This window comes from Lucilia sericata, unplaced genomic scaffold, assembly GCF_015586225.1.
Source record: "Lucilia sericata isolate MDLA Ls3-8-SP2 unplaced genomic scaffold, ASM1558622v1 Contig000120F_arrow, whole genome shotgun sequence".
Lineage (NCBI taxonomy): Eukaryota > Metazoa > Arthropoda > Insecta > Diptera > Calliphoridae > Lucilia > Lucilia sericata.
In genome coordinates, this window is record NW_023994152.1 from 260,497 (window position 1) to 277,493 (window position 16,997).

A 16,997-nucleotide genomic window follows, 5' to 3' on the forward strand; every position below is an offset into this window, starting at 1 on the left:
AACGAATAAACCTTTAAATTGAAACTAGACAACATTGAAAAACGTGTGCTGGATTACTTGGTTTCTTGAACAACAAGGACACTAGTCACATGGCCTTTTTCTATACAAAAACACACACTTATCCCTAAATGACATAAATACAAACATACATTGACATTCACATAAAAAATACAATGATTTTATTTTTTATACCCGCCTTTTGAATTCTACTCACTCCTTAATTTTTTTTATAATAATTTTGGTTTACTGCTAAAAAAATGTTTTCCACTATTTATTTGTTACAATTTCCGTTTCCTGTTTTATTTAATGATGTCAACACTTTTACACTAATTACTTTTCTTTTAAATTATTATTTATTTCTTTGTTGTTCTTTTTTTTTTTTTTTTGATGATTATAATTATTTTGACATCATGTCACTGTAAAAGCCTAAAACTATTTAAATTGGGTTTCACTTTATATTTACCCGGCGTATGATGTTAATGTTGCTTTTGATTATAATGGGTTTTTCTTTTCGTCGTAAACCACCGGTAAAATTCTACTTACAACACACTGTAGAGTCATGCGCAATTTGTATTATTGTTGATTTTTCTTTGTAAGTGCAATGGAAAAAATATAAAAAAATACAAATTTAAAGTGCATCTTTTTTATCAGTTTAGTAGTTGGTCTTTTTATCATGATTATCGCCGTCATCATGATTGGCATTGTCTCTCTATATATGCTTATTTTTCATATGGTTTATTCACCCATTCTAAGGGTGTTTCACTTGTTTTCTTATTTTTTTTTTTCCATTTTATCCTCTTACAAGATTACAAAACATTGTTATTCATTGTTCTTTTAGCAAATATTTACATTTTGCATTTTTATGTTGCACACAACATTGTCTGAATAGATTTTTATGTTGGCATTTTTGAATCACTTTTTAGAACAAGTTGTTTCTTTTTAGCTGATTCACAGCATGTATGCCCATTTATGTTCGTTTGAATGTTCAAGTTCATTATCATATGCGGCAGTTATTAGGACTTGCTGCCGCAAAGTTAATGTTGCAAAAAGTTCAATTGCAAGAATGCAAATAAACTTCATTTCTTTCAATAAACGACGCCTTTATGAATTAGTGAGAACGCAGGAATATGTTGGACCTAAAAGATCTTAACAAAAACTTTACAAAATCGGAAAAAAGTCTTAAGTATTTGGAGATATGAACTAAATCCTGGATCGGTCCAAAGCTTCCATATAAAATGTTTTCCAGATTGGCCTATAATTGGCCAAAGCTCTCATATCAAGTCCTTATGAAAATCACTTAATCGTTACCATTACCATAACCCATTACTGATATCGCGATAAAATTAGGCGATACACGAGTATGTTATGTATATACAAATCAATGAGTGACATTTTTTCCGGATCGGTCTATAATTGACCATTGCTTCCATAAAAAGCCCTAATCTGAAAATTACTTAATCGTAAATAACTCATGAATTAATAATGAAATCGGAATAAAATTCGACTCAAATATGTTTTGCGTACATTCAAATGATTCTCCGAAAGTTTTTTTCCGGTAAAAACCTTTAATACTATCTATCTATCTATCTATGTATATGTCTATCTATCTATCTATCTATCTATCTATCTATCTATCTATCTATCTATCTATCTATCTATCTAAAAAATCAGATCAAACATTCAAAATTTGAAAGAAAATTATGTAGATTTTATGACCAATTTTAAATTTACATAAATCTGAAAATATTTTAAACAAAAATTATCAGTTTGGAGGTGTTATAAAGGTTAAAATACTGTAATGTGTGTTACTTTTTAAATATTAATTCAAATTATGGACTTCGACCACCTGTTGGGTAAGTGATTCTATATTTTTACATATACTGTATGTTAGTGCTTACTAAACACATCTCACTAAACAACAGAGCAGCCATATTGTTTAAAACATTAAGATCATTATTAAATATTAATTTGTATTTATATTAAAATTAGTTGTCAATTATGTTGAATGATAGAATTAAGCAAATTAATTGCTTAATTTCATTATTAACAAAAAAGTTTGTATTATTTAATACAAATGATTTATTTTTCTTAATTTTAAAATCAAAAATTATTTTTTTTAAACCATATGGCAACACCAATATGTTAATGATCAAGTGTTAGATAATCTTATTTTTTATTTTCCCTCGCAGTGGGAGTAGGAGTAGAAACATTTCCTTTATTATTATTAATTAAGTAGAAGTAAAGAAAGAAAGTAAACATGTCTTTACGTTTGGCCGCAAAGTCCTTGGGTAACCATTTGACCCGTAAGTTAATTGTTGCTCCTCAAAGTGCTGTTGCCTCAAGATGCATGTCCCACTATCCCATCAATGATCAGATTTTTGGTTTGGATGAGGAAAAGCAAAAATTAAGAGAAACAGCCTTTAACTTTTTCCAAAAAGAATTGGCTCCCTTCGCCAAGGATATTGATAAGAATGACGATTTCCCGTAAGTTTTAGTTTAAGAGCCGGAATATTAAGTAGGAAGTAGTGAGCATGTGAAAAATGTGTTTTTTAAATTTTTATAGAGAAATGCGCAATTTCTGGAAGAAAATGGGCGATTTGGGTTTCTTAGGTATTACAGCAGAACCTGATTATGGTGGAACTGGTGGCACTTACTTGGATCATTGCATTATTATGGAAGAAATTTCAAGGTAAGTAAAACGATTTTTCCTTTATAAAAGAATAATTACTATTATTCCATTTACAGAGCTGCTGGCGGTATTGCCTTATCCTATGGTGCCCACTCCAATTTGTGTATTAACCAATTGACTAAGAATGCTACTCCTGAACAGAAAGAACAGTATTTGCCTAAATTGTGCAGTGGTGAGCATATTGGAGGTTTGGCCATGTCTGAACCTGGTGCCGGTTCTGATGTTGTTTCCATGAAACTGAAGGCTGAAAAGAAAGGTGACTACTATGTCTTGAATGGTACCAAATTCTGGATCACCAACGGCTCTGTGGCTGATACTTTGATTGTATATGCCAAAACTGGCACTAGTCCCGCCGATGGTCATGGTATTACAGCTTTCATTATTGATACCGCCTCCGAGGGCTTCAGTGTGGCTCAAAAACTCGATAAATTGGGTATGCGTGGCAGTCCCACTTGTGAACTTGTTTTCCAAGACTTGAAGGTACCAGAAAAGAATATTTTGGGTAAAGTGAATAAAGGTGTGTATGTGTTGATGTCTGGTTTGGACTTTGAACGTCTTGTATTGGCTGCCGGTCCAGTAGGTTTAATGCAAGCTGCCATTGATACCTCATTCGAATATGCCCATCAACGTAAACAGAAAAAAATTATTGCTGAATTCCAACTTATGCAAGGAAAAATGGCCGATATGTACACCACCTTGAGTGCCTGCCGTTCTTATTTGTACAGTGTGGCTCGTGCCTGTGATGCTGGACACAATAGCTCTAAGGATTGCGCTGGAGTTATTTTGTATTGTGCCGAAAAGGCCACACAAATTGCTTTGGAAGCTATACAAATTTTGGGCGGCAATGGTTATATCAATGAATATCCCACTGGTCGTATTATGCGTGATGCTAAACTGTATGAAATCGGTGCTGGTACCTCCGAAATTAGACGTTGGCTCATTGGTCGTCAATTGAATTTGGAATACAAGTAGATTACAACGATCCTGTTAAATAACTAGATTGTTTTTACAAAGTTTATTATTGCATTTATATACATGTATGTATTTTTATATAGTTCAACTGCATTTTTTTATACTGGTGATACTTTATGACATATTGCATTTATTTTCATATTTTATTTTTTTATTGGTAATTTTTATATAAACAATATACCGACCTATCTATACATACAAATAATAATCATGTACTTTTAAAGTAACCTAAATAAATATATATTTTTTAATAAATCTAGCAAAAAAGAAAATATAACTGTCTTTGTTCTCTAATATTTGGCTGTATAAAGTAACAGTTTCTCATTTCTCAGTTTCTCTGATAATAAAATTGATTGCATAACTTCCGAAAAATTGTCTATAATCAATGTGACTCATTTAAATATTATACATATTCAAATCATATATAATTAAATGCATGGGGTGTGAACAGAAGTCAAGTTAGTTAAAACAAGAATCAAACAATAACGTTTTGTTTTGTAAATAGCTGTATTTGTTTTAATTTAGACCAATAACTAGCAATTTGATTTTGAAAGAAACCTGTTTGTTTTAGGATACATATGTTGAAATAGATTCTGATTAGTTGGTAGAGTATCCAAAGAACGGTTTCTATTCGATTTTAACTGACTAACCATTTCTTTTAGTAGGCAACTTTATATTTCATTCTGCAAAAACTTTCGTTTTTTTGACGCAATTTTCATCGCAGACAAGTTTAATTAACACAAAGCAATAATAATTTTATTTTATTAATACATTATTAGATTGTTTATTAAACCAATTATGTATATTCAATGGGTGGTTAAAAATAATACCACGAAGGAGGTATAGAAGGAAGTTTAGGAATTATAACCATACGTACGTAGACAAGTACAAATATTAGTTCATAGGCTACTAGTCTATAGCCTAGACCATATAATAGTTTGCAAAACAGTCAATAGACTAATCAATTAAATAATAACTAGTTCAAGGAATAGCCATAGATTAGTCTATAAACTAGCCAACAGATTATTGCACATACTATTCAATAGACTTGTGTACATAGTAGTAAATAAACTAGTTAATAGCCTAGCCCTAGTCCATTCCTGGTTGACATTATAAAATTAGTACATACTAACTATCTAATTCTGGAACCGAATCACATCATTTGTAATGGAATAATGATTTCACAGTTTCTTACTTTTTGCATAATATTTTATCAATTTTATAAATTTGTATATAACTTTAAACTTTAATGTTAATGTTTTTTGTAGTTTGCTAATTTTGGCGCGACGGCATTATTGAAATAAATGAGGGCAGCAATCTCCATTTCACTCACAATCTCAAATCAAAACTTTGGATGCAATTTGCCAAGCAAACTTCTGAGTGACTCATGGAGATTGCTGCCTTTGTTTCTACCATTGCATATGTAACTCTCGAGTTGCATATACAAATGTATGCAAAAATATATTTTGAGTACTTACCTAACTATTAGCTATTATAATCTTGCAAATAAGAAATATTTAACGATTTTTTAAAAATTTTTTGGTTACAAGACATATTTATTATTAATTAATATTATTTATTTATACACAATGAAAAAAAAAACATAAAAAATACATACAAACATGTAAGTATATAAAATGTTGGCATACATAAACCAGAAATTCAGATGTATATGTATATACAGAAAAAAATATATAGACATTCATTCCACCTTCGAATCAATCAATGTCTATATGTATAAAAAATAATTCATAATTGGCTTCAGTTAAAATTATACATATAGAATCATTATGTTAAATTAAAATGACATTAAAAAGTTTAAATAAACATGCATGTAGCTAACACAAAATAAACTAAAATTTAAATAATTATTAATACAAATAGATTGAAATTTAAAATCAAAGAAAAAAAAATACATTTTAAATGACACAATACAATATTAATTATATTATTTGTTTAGATTTATCATAGTTATGTATATTTTAAGTTTTAGTTTAATTAGTATAATTATTAGAAAAAGTTAGTAAAATAGTATTTTTATGTTTTATCAATTATTAGTATTAGTACATTCAAATTATTGGCAAAAACATTGGCATTACAATGTATGTTTGAAAAAAATAATAAAATAATAATCAGACCTGGGCGATTTCCATTAATTTTGCATTAACATTAAATTAAACAAAAATTAATTTAATGTAAAAAATATTGCATTAACATTAAATTTGTAAAATTTAATGCATTAAATTTCCATTAACATTAAATATTTTTGAATTTAATGCATTAATTTTACATTAACATTAAATATTTTTAAAATTAATGCATTAATTTTGCATTAACATTAAATATATCTGAATTTAGTGCATTAATTTTACATTAACATTAAATAAGCAATAAAATTAATGCATTAATATTCCATTAACATTAATATATATAAAAATTGATAAACATAAATAAAAACACAGCACAAAAGACCTCGATCTAACTAAATACAACTAAAATTAAATAGGTTAAAGTCCTTTCTAATAACTCCTATATTCCATTCAAACTTGTGTGTTTTAAATATGATATTTATATAAGATTCCACAGACAAAATAAACTAAAAAAGGAATATCTGGGAAGTGATACTATTCTTCTAATATGTATTATCGAATATAGGACTTATTAGAAAGGACTTTAACACATTCAATTTTACTTGAATTTAGTTAGACCGAGGTCTTTAGCGCTGTATTCTTATTTTTATAAATTATTTTATACATTAATGTTAATGGAAAATTAATGCATTAATTTTATTATTTATTATTTAATGTTAATGGAAAATTAATGCATTAAATTCAAAAATATTTAATGTTAATGCAAAATTAATGCATTAATTTCACAAATATTTAATGTTAATGTAAAATTAATGCATTAAATTTAAAAATATTTAATGTTAATGCAAATTTAATGCATTAAATGTACCCATGTTAATGTTAATGCAATAAACTTGCATTAACATTAATTTTTTTTAATGTAGAAAAAATTGTTAATGCATTAACACATTTAATGCATTTATCCCAGGTCTGATAATAATTATGATTTATATAGAATTATCGTAAACTAATTTGTTATACTTAAAAAGCACTTTTGGCAAACAGTAATTTTGTTTTATATCCTTAGTTTTTTTTTTTTGTTTTTAAAATTTATTTTAAGTTAAACTATTTTATTTCCATTCCTCTTAGTCCATGCGAAAACTGTGTGATTCGGTTTTCTTTTCTGTTCTTGTTTCTGAGGTGGTGGTGTATGATTTACGTTCCATAACACGTTGAGTCATTGAGGTTAAACGTTCGGATCCCTGATCAATGAGACTGATTTTACCGGACTCGGTATTAAGGCTCATTTGATTGAAGCTGGACTCTAAGGGTTTTACTCCTAACTCACTTGATTTATCATAATTACGAGTTTCGTATCTGAAATTGAAAATTATTATTTGATTTTCATTTGTTGTCGGAATAGATTCCACGTTATCAATGCTTACCTTGAGGTATAGCCTTCATAATTTTGACCAGGATATGTATTACTGCTTGTTATTTGCACAACGCCACCCTGTCCAAAGGTTTTGTCGTGTAAATCTTGTACACAGGCTTCTAAATTACGATTGACCTGATGATTGAGGTTCGAGGAGCCGGCTGTATGCTGTTGTTGAGAAGTGACAGTGGATTTTAGTGATGCAGATTGTTCAAAGTTCTGTGAATATTTATTAGTAGGTGTTAGAGGACTACTGGGTTGTGAGAGACGACCACCACCGTTAGTACCACTGGCTGTCACCGGACTGCCGGGATAGGGACGTGGTACGGCATTGGCGGTTAGTTTGGGATTAGATCTAAAGGTATGAGTGGCGGTTTGCATATTAGAAATAGTAGTAGACAAGGGAGGAGGAGGTGGTGGGAAGGCAGTTGTATCATTGTCCAACTGGCTGTGATTCATGGGTGGTGGGGAGACGGCACCTGGATGATGGAAGTGTTGTGGATTTGTGGCATAATTGTAATGATGTTTCGATTGTTGTTGTTGCTGTTGACTCATATAACTTGGTGATGCAGGTGCCTCCATTTGACCATAGAAGCCCGAACGATTAAGTGTCTAAATTTGAAATAGAATTATGAAGTTGTTTTTGTTAGTTCGACATGGTTAATTTGTTAACACAATTTACAATTTTAAACAAAAAACTACACTATGATTTGTTCTCGCCCGCTGTCGGTGTTGTTTGTTGTGAAAAGGAAGGGAGACATTGAACATAGAATTATACAAATATTTCAACTTCCTTAAGGGAAGTCATAATGTTAAGATTATTAAATAAGAATTAGCTATTGATTTAAGTAGTTGGTTATTGAAATTTCTACAAAACCTACTAGAACCCTGTATTAGTTTTTCTACACCAATTTTTTGTATTAGGGATTATTTGAAATAGAAAAATATGTGAAACCTGGATTTTGGAAAATAAATTTTGTTTGGAATACTTTAAGTCTGTGTGTATAGAAAAACTTCTTAAAACATAAATACGTGTACAAATAGTTTAAACATTATTTAAGATATTTAAATATAAAAAATATAATCATACATTGTTGTGACTCTTGTTAAGAGTTCCATAAGCAGATTGAGCATATTCCGAATCACTTTCATCGGTGGTGAGACCTTGAACATTCTTTTGACGCACTTTGCGAATTAGTACGAGTTTTTGGCGGGCTTCTTCAAGTTGTTTCTCCATACGCAAAACATCCGAACGAGCATTGATTTCTTGGGCCATACCATCTACCATGGAGGTGTTAATTTTCAAAGTACGCTCCTCTTCAACTTCCAGACCCTGTTGGGCAGCTCTAACCAAATTATCGGTGGATTTGATGACAGCATTACCAGCTGCTTGTAAACGGCGACCTGCCTCAGAGTTGGGATTCGATTTGACCTTACAAGCAATAAGCAATTGGGCAGTGGAAGCAGCCACTTGTTTAGCAGTTGATATTAACATTTCTTCGGTGCCCACTCCTCTGACCAAATTCTGAGCCGCTTCCACTAGACTGTGGGTAGCAGCTGCAACTAAACGTGCAGCAGATATTAAACCTTCAGACCATTGGCCATCATCGGAGGAGGTTAAGGGACGTTTAGCTACTTTGCCTTGATCAATAAGTTCTCGTTGGGCAGCATTGGCAGCTCTTACCAAGGCAGACGAGGCAGCCATAATACCTTTAGCAGCTTCCAAAATCATTTCATCGAACTTCATGTTTTGATCAAGTTCAATCTAAAGGGAAAAGAGAGCAAACAACAAAAGTATATTGTTAAAATCAGTTTTTATTATTTAATTAGGAATTTGTTAAACAATTAGAATTGTTAATTGTATGTATAATTAATATAATTGATGATTTATGTTATTGTTAGTTGTTTTAGAGATTAATCACAGTAATAATATGTTTGATTCCTGGGTGAAAGTACAATTATAACAACCAAGAATATCAAACATATCTTACTGGAACTATCAATCGGATTTTGAAGGTTAAGACGACAGCTGGAGTAAAATAGAAGCACATTCACAAAACACCACATATTTTTTTAAGAAATACAATACATATGTATGTTTATGTATAAGGATTAAACGCATTAAAATGGAGATTAATATTTACATGATTTGAGTTTAATTATTAATGATTTACAAGTTGTTTTTATTATTTTTTGCACCAAGCACCACAATATGAAAGTAATATGAAATGTAAACAAACTCACCTTAACATCATCATTACGTCTAGGACGTAGGGAAGCCAATTTTTTAGCAGCCGCATCGATGGAAGCAGCAGCACCTAATAGTTCATTTTCTGCTATTACTGTAGGATCTTCAGGATCAATCCAATCGGATCCCTTTAGAAGACGTGCCATAGCTACCATATCTGTTACACATTTTGCAACACGTCTTGATAAATGCATACGATCATCAGCCGAACAGTTGTGTAAAATGCCATTGAGTAGTTCACGATAGGATTCACCTACCGCAGCACCAGCCTCCAAAGTCCGTTGTCTTAAATCATCGGTTTCAGCACAATTCCAGGCCACCGAACGACAGACCAACAACATTTCCGATATCGAACGTCTACCCAAATTTGCAGCCGTCATAATGTCTTCTTGCAAATTGGAAGCACCAGCAGCAACAGCCTTAGCTGTGGCCAAAGTAACACTCTTTGTGACACGTATCAAATCCTCAGGACCTACTTGAGCACTGCCGGCTGGTGGTGGTGAGTGCATAGCCTTTAAAATTAATAAAGAGGAAATTAAATTTTGTTTTTTTTTTTTTTTTTTAACAAGAGATCTTGTTGTTTAAAACTTACTCTAATTTCTTGTGATATGGCTTCAACAGTGGATTCCATGGCCCTTGTACCACGTGTGTGTTCATCCTCCACAGCTTTGACGGTTTTCAATAGTGACGAAACATTCAAAACCATTACCTAATTTGTGCGTTTTTTGCAAAAAATGTTCATTTTATTGTTTGTGATTTGTTTTCTATTAAAATATTTGAGCTAAAGACAAACATTATCTAACTACTTTAGTGTAACGTCGTTATATTTATTGGTATGTAAATATGGCCGATTTTACATACTTGTTTAACGAGGTATAAAGACTTCAAACACTTTTCAAAAAAACCAGTAAAAAATGAATAGATAACTTTGTTTTCAAATCGTTTCATTTTTATTTATTTCAAGTGACAAAGATTAATAGATGCTGTAGTTTTTATATGAAAAAAAAAAACGACTAGATTATCCGAGTGTTGTACTTTTGATGTAAAAAACTATAAATTTAATATGGCTTTTCTTTTACAATATGTCACTTCAGAGGTTATTTGTTGAAAATAGAAAACTTGTTAATGTCAATTAAATTCTAAATTGTATTAACATAAATAAGAATTTCGTATATTTCAATTATTTTTCAAAGTAAAGATTAATTGTGCAAGAAATTTGTTTACGTTTTGTCAATGTTTAGTTATTAGAAGTTATAAGACTGTCCGAAGTTTTGTTTGAAAAACAAATTTAATTTCTTTCCTATTTTTTAGATTCTATCATCCACAGCATCTTTAATCATTTGTTTAACCAAAGCTAAACGGTGTACAAAAATTGTAATATGTAATCTAAATCTAATTAAGTGTATCGTTAAGCATTAAACATAGTATTTATGTAATGTAAATGACATTATGAAAGTTATGGCAAAACAAACAAAGTGATTTAAAATTTTCGTAAATTTGTTCTTTTTTGTTTTTTTTTTTTTTTTTGAAGACCTAATTATTTTTGCGTTCCAAAAATAAATGTTATCAAGATGGCATTTTATGTATATATATTTTTTTTTTGTATGGAGGAAACAAATAGACAAAAGACACGCTCAATATCCATAGTTTGATGATTGCTGGCTTATGTGGTTAGTTTCGATAGCGGCAGATTTGCACAATTCTTTAAGCGTCTGTATAACAAACAAATTGAAACAAGAATAATGAAATAAAAAAAATAAGAATTTTAAAATCAAAATCAATTTCAGATGATATACATGTCAATTCAATTCTTTTTTATCATTAAAGAGTGCTAACAAAAACGTTAATAATTTTGAAAAATGCCGAATAATTTAAAATTTTTCATAAATAGAAGGAAATTGTTAAAAAGAAAGAAATCTGTACAGGAGTATAACAATAGAAGAAGAAAGATAGCAGTAGTAGTACGAGTAAATAAAGGTAGAATAGTAGTAGTAGTAGTAGATGGTAATAGGAGTAAAACATAAGCAGCAGCACCAGCAGAAATTGCGTAAAAAGATTACAGACAGCCCAAACCTTCAGCCTTCAATGAAATGCTTTATTTATTTATGTATTTTTTATTTTGTTTAGATACACAGCTGTTAGATATTGCCTAAGAAATGTTGTTAAAATTCCAAACTCTTTTTAGAGAGCGTCATTTTGAAAACCCTTAGTCGTAATTAAAAACAAAACAAAAACTTTGTGTTAAAAAAATAGTACAGACATTGATGGCAAATTTTGTTGTTGTAGTTGTTTTAATGATTTAATTTTATGCGTGCGCTAGTGATTCTATAATAAATTAGTGTAAATTTAAAAGAAAATTTTGTGATATAAAGCCATACTCGCTCGAATTGTAAGAAACATTTACATAAAAAGTCTTTAATACCAAATAGGGGTAGTGCAAAAGTACCATTTTAATACCTTTTTTCATATATAAAAAAAATAAAAAATAAAGAAAAACTGGTAAATGATTATTATATTTAAATTAAACAACCAGTGAAAATTGGTGAAAATCAAAATCACGACATTTAAAGCGTTACACTTAAGTAGTTTGTTAAGCTTTTTTAAGTAAAGGGTTTATTCTTACAAAACAATTATTCAGTTCAGTTTTAATCTTAAAAAAACCCTTTAATTTAAAGAAACCAAACGGAAGCGGAAATACTTACCCTGGCACTTTCTTTAAGGTCTTGCATAGAGGGATCATTAATGGGTTTGCCGGAAGCCAATTTAGTGGCATTGATAAGGTCGCCCAAAGCAGAGGCCACATCTTTGACAGCATTAATGACCATGACTTGCGAATCTGGTTGGGTAGAACCCAAAGAACAGGCTCCATGTTTAACAGCTTCAGCCAATTGCACTTTTATACCAAATAAACACTAGTTAGATTTCGAGAAGTGTTAGTTAAGATTAGTGACACTTACCTATTGTTGTGACGGCATTTTGTGCAGCATTTGCCAACTGATCTTGTGTACCAGCAGCTCCTGTGACTAAAACTTTAGTGTCTTCTACCAAAGCTTTAGCTGTTTGCAAAATATGCTCACGGTGGTCGGCAAAGCTGCTCGAGCTATCCGAATGCAATGTACCAGCAGTGGCAAACATAATTGTAGTGTCTAAATCACCAATAATGCCTGAGATGGTGTGGGCGGCATTGATGCAGGCCTGAGTACCACGAGAACCTGCTTGCAAGGCAGCCAAAACTTGTGCTACTTTCTCAGAAACTTCGCGGGCATTGCGAGATATTTCATTTTGATGGGCCGAGTCTCCAACACGCGCACCGCCTGCACTGGTTTGAATCATTGAACTAACAGAACGTCCCAAATCAATAACAGTGTTTCTAATGCGCATGGCCACATCTGGTGAAGTGGTGGTAGTAGAAGCTCCTACAGAATCTTGTGTTAGCTGGGTATATTGTTTAGCCATTTCAACCGCCAATTGAGGCATAAGTTGTGGTTCTACTGAGGATTTGGCATTGGTTTCATTTGCCAATCTAGCGATTTCCTTAGCGGTTTGAACCATACGTGTTTGATAGTCCACAAAAGTATCGGAATAGGAAGCGTTCAATAGCGATTGACGTTTGTCTGTTAAACGTGTGATGGCACGGTTTACTTGCTCCATGAGACCGGTTACAATACCGGTTTCGGCATTAATCTTCTCTACAGTTTGGTTAAGTTCTTGTATGGCTTCACGGGTATTTTCAATGGCTTCATCGAGTCTGGGATGAGCATGGAGGGCCTTGGGATTACCAGCTGATTCCTTAGCAGCCTGAACCAAGTTTTGGGCACTTTCCACAACAGACTTTGTTTGATTTATTAGACTCATTTGTTGATTGGTGTGAACGATGTGTGTACAGGCACCAATGCCTCCATTAACCATGGGCACTACATAGCGAGAAATTTCTCCCACAGCATGCCCCAATTGCTCAGCATTGTTTTTGCCAGCCAAACGAATTGGTTCTAATTTATCCAAAAGTTCGGCGGCAGAATTTAATGTTTGACCTGAAAAACCATGTAGATTGTTGTCGCGACGCTGTGATAAACCTTGAGCATTTACAGCCATGGCGCAGCTGTCCAATTCACGCATGCATGTGCCCAATGTTTGTAAAACTTGATCGCATTGTGCTTGACCTGGAGCCTTTTCGCGTATGTTATCGACTAAGCGTTTAACAGATTCGGAAACTGGAGTAGACGCATTCGATAGCTTTTGCCATACTGGAGGATCGTCGGGGGACAGAGCTAAAGATTTAGCAGCCTTTACCATTTCTATAACACCATCAATTACTCCTCTGCCAGCATTTAAAACAGGTTCCTGGGCCTTTTTACCTTCGGCGGAGATTTTTGCGGGAATTGAAATGAATTCAGGACTGGAGGCGTATTGACGTACTGCCTTGACAGCTTCCAATAGAGGTTCAACTAAACGAGCTCTAGAGGGTTGAGCTGGATCGTCTTCAATAGCCTTGATTTCTTGTACAAGGTTTGAGGTAGCGGTGGCAACTTGTTTGGCCAATACGATAAATTCATTCTTGGCTACTGGATTATTGGTGTTCATGCTAGCCTGACGGCAGATGGAACACAAATAACTAGTGTGTTTGGCAATAACAGTAAGAGCCGAAATCTTTTGTTGTTTCGTTGAATGCGGACTGCTGACAACATCGCAATGTTGACGAATACCTTGATAAGCCCAGGTTAATTGAGCTTGATCGATAATACCAGGACGTCCAGCTATACTGCTAGGATGAGAAACACCGATTAAGTAAGCAGCTTGGGCCGATGATTCAATGAGTCCGTGAATGGAATCAGAAACGTTGTTAACGGATTTGGCAAATTCTGCATGATTGGATTGCTTGGCATTAGTAATCATTTCAGAGAAGGCATAACCCAAATTACGTGACTTGGCAGTAGCCGATTCGACGCAATCGAAATAACCTTGATCATTAACGGGCTCGTGGGGATAGTCCAAAAGAACTCTTAGGGCTTCAATGTTGCGTGTTGCATTGTCACACTCCTTTTGACCAGGAGCAGATTGAATACTGGCATCGACCAACTTGTTGATACTTTCGGTTACACTGCGAGCAGCGGCATGTAAAAGATTTTTAGAATTGGGTTGACCAGGATCGGCTGCAACGGACTTGGCTGTGGAAAGTAGTGAACAGGATTGTGTGGAAACATTGCGTAGACAATCAATCATTTCAGAGCGTACAACTTCATCGGGATTTTGACCAGCCATTTCCATGGATACCGAGAGTAAATCACGATAATTGGTTGCAAAGTTGCCACTTGATTCTGCCAATTGGGCAGGACTGGCATAAGACTGTACGATTTGTCCACCAGCCGAACTTAGATTTTCGGAAACTTGCTTCAGTTCTCCTTGCAAAGTGTTGTAGCTACGATTGGATGGTGGGAATTCACTCATCGAGAGAATTTCACTTAACTCGCTGACATTACGTAAGGCTTGATCAACTTCACGCTGTCCGGGAATGCAATCGACTGTTTTCGAAAGTGCTTCGGTCACGTCACGTCCAGCCTGAGTCAAAGCGCTTGGATCTCCCACATTTTGTAAAGTTTTTTGGGCCTCTTCGATAAGGCGAGCCGAACTCAACACTACATCATCAGCACAATCAATGACTTGGGCGTTGTTAGTAGTGGCAGCCACACCATGAACACTCTTTGTGAAATCACCCAATGCTAGAGCAGTATCTCTACCAGCAATGCCTGCATACATGCGTTGTCCTTGTAGAACCGAAGAAATCATACGACTCAAAGCAATTCCCACATTCTTAGCAGATTTACGTAATTGTTCGGCTGTATTTTCTACGGTCTCTCCCGGCAAAGGTCTTAAAGCACCCGACTGGGCAGCATTGCGTGTGTCGTCTAAGACATTATGTAAATTGCGTACTGCCTCCAAAGCAGATTCTAATTCTTGACCACCACATGCTTCTCTTGCTCTTTGCGCAGCTGAATTGAGTTCAGAAACAGTTTGTCCCAAGTACAAAGCACTCTTGGACAACTGTGAAGCTGCTGGAATATCTGTAACAGTGGGTTGTAGAGCACGGGCTGAACGGGACACCTGGATGGCGGGTTCAATAAATTGTTCAGCTGCCTCAATTAAATTGAATTGAGCATTGTAGTCGTCTGGATGGCTACGTGTTGTTTTCACAGCAGTTACCAAACGCGGGATAGTATCTGCAGCTCTTTTGCAGTCCTGTAATAGGGATTCCTTGGTTTGATGATCATCACTATGTTGAACAGCATTTTGAGCGGCACTTATGCATTGCGTAGCAGCTGAAGCAGCCTGTTTCGAACAGTATTCCAAGCGTCTAATTAAATTGCGTTTAATAGCAGGAGTATTGGCAGTGCTGGTAGTAATTTCGCGCAATTCTTCGGCAGCTTTACGCAAGGCATTTTGATTTTCGGTATCATGGGGATTGCTAGAACACAAACGTGCAGCTTCTACCAATTTTGCAGTAGCATCAGCCAATTGTTTGGCTGCTGAGAGAAGACGTCTTTGCATATCAGCATCTTGTTGTTGATCAGCTTCTCCCTTAATGCTTTGTATAAGTTGGGCGGTGGCTTGGCCTAAGGTCTTAGCATGTCTTACCATCTCTTGAGGATCATTGGAAGACACTAGAATATCTGTACCAATAATAACGTTTTCAACGGGACTCATTTCTTGGCTACTGCGATTGGCGTATTCGCGTGAACTCAACTTGACATGTTCCAACATGTCACTCAAACTCTTGGACACATCACGAGCTGCTGCCAGCAAGTCATTCTTTAACTTGGGATCATTAGTGGCTTCATTGCATACCTCACATAAACTGTTAACAGCACGGGCAACATTTCTGGCGGCGCCCTCTAATTGCTCACGACAGGCGGCATTATGTAAAGTGGGAGCTACGACCTTGGCGCATGCTACTAACTGGCTTGTGGCCAGAGCACATTGACTAGCCGCTCCTATGACACGATTACGTGATTCATCATCTTCACAACTGGCAGCAATGGATTTGGCACGCAATACCAAAGCAGCAGTAGTATTAGCCACAGCCTTGGCCAATCCCAAGAGCATGTCTTGTAAGTCACGATTTTCAGGTACCTCTTCTTCGGCAATGGTACTAAGCACATAAGTGGTGGCTTCACCCACACGACTAGCAGCATTGATAAGATTTTGTGGTGGTTCTTTGCTTTCTGGTTCGGCTGCTTTCAACAAATCACTAAAGGCAGTACATAAATTGCGAGCAGCTTCCAATAGTTTATCACCATTGGTATCGTCTTCCATTAGAGCCGCTATTAAACGTACTTCCTTTGTAACTTCAGGAATAGTTTGGGCGATTTGAGAAACCGAGGCCGAAATGGCTTCAGTATCTACCTCATCAGGTTGTTGAGTGGCGGTAATGATTTGTGCAGTGGCAGCACTCATGGTAGCCACATGACTAGTAACAGCTTGCTTGGAAGTATCGAGAGTATTTTCTCGCCATTCAATGGAACGTAAATCATTACCAAAATCTTGGATGGGAGCCTGAATATCAAAGTTTATATAATTTGTATTAAAACA

General features: G+C 34.2%; 3 protein-coding genes across 9 annotated transcripts in view; 1 reads left to right on the forward strand and 2 right to left on the reverse strand.

The window, feature by feature from the left end:
- The window catches only part of LOC119600784, a 38,620-nt gene extending 38,226 nt beyond the window's left edge, over window positions 1-394 (reverse strand). The window contains exon 1 of one of the 2 annotated variants that reach the window (XM_037951325.1): window positions 215-394. Coding sequence is in view for 1 of the 2 variants with exons in the window: in XM_037951329.1 (XP_037807257.1) it covers window position 215 (1 nt within the window). In the remaining variant the exon portion in view is untranslated. The remainder of the gene's footprint in view (window positions 1-214) is intronic. The other variant, XM_037951329.1, reaches the window with a different exon arrangement.
- Window positions 395-2,149: 1,755 nt separating this feature from the next.
- LOC119600769 (isovaleryl-CoA dehydrogenase, mitochondrial) lies at window positions 2,150-3,933 on the forward strand. Its single transcript, XM_037951276.1, has 3 exons — window positions 2,150-2,484; window positions 2,564-2,689; window positions 2,746-3,933. Exons 1-3 carry the CDS (start codon window positions 2,258-2,260, stop codon window positions 3,659-3,661), a joined length of 1,269 nt encoding a protein of 422 aa, XP_037807204.1. The 5' UTR covers window positions 2,150-2,257; the 3' UTR covers window positions 3,662-3,933.
- Window positions 3,934-6,817: 2,884 nt separating this feature from the next.
- Window positions 6,818-16,997, reverse strand: part of LOC119600758 (talin-1) — a 48,562-nt gene continuing 38,382 nt past the window's right edge. For 3 of the 6 annotated variants that reach the window (XM_037951252.1, XM_037951251.1, XM_037951255.1), the window contains exons 12-18: window positions 12,371-16,961; window positions 12,116-12,306; window positions 10,006-10,122; window positions 9,410-9,925; window positions 8,256-8,930; window positions 7,176-7,777; window positions 6,818-7,107 (exon numbers count right to left, since the gene is read on the reverse strand). In XM_037951252.1, coding sequence (XP_037807180.1) covers window positions 6,876-7,107; window positions 7,176-7,777; window positions 8,256-8,930; window positions 9,410-9,925; window positions 10,006-10,122; window positions 12,116-12,306; window positions 12,371-16,961 — 6,924 coding nt within the window. In that variant the 3' untranslated portion in view covers window positions 6,818-6,875. Of the gene's footprint in view, window positions 7,108-7,175; window positions 7,778-8,255; window positions 8,931-9,409; window positions 9,926-10,005; window positions 10,123-10,366; window positions 11,126-12,115; window positions 12,307-12,370; window positions 16,962-16,997 lie in introns of those variants that run through there. The other 3 variants (XM_037951256.1, XM_037951257.1, XR_005231163.1) reach the window with 3 other exon arrangements.

Coding starts and splice junctions, on each gene's coding strand:
- LOC119600769 (XM_037951276.1), top strand. CDS start 2,258: ATGTCTTTACGTTTGGCCGCAAAGTCCTTGGGTAACCATTTGACCCGT. Junction 2,485..2,563: donor GATAAGAATGACGATTTCCC/GTAAGTTTTAGT, acceptor AAATTTTTATAG/AGAAATGCGCAATTTCTGGA. Junction 2,690..2,745: donor ATTATGGAAGAAATTTCAAG/GTAAGTAAAACG, acceptor TTCCATTTACAG/AGCTGCTGGCGGTATTGCCT.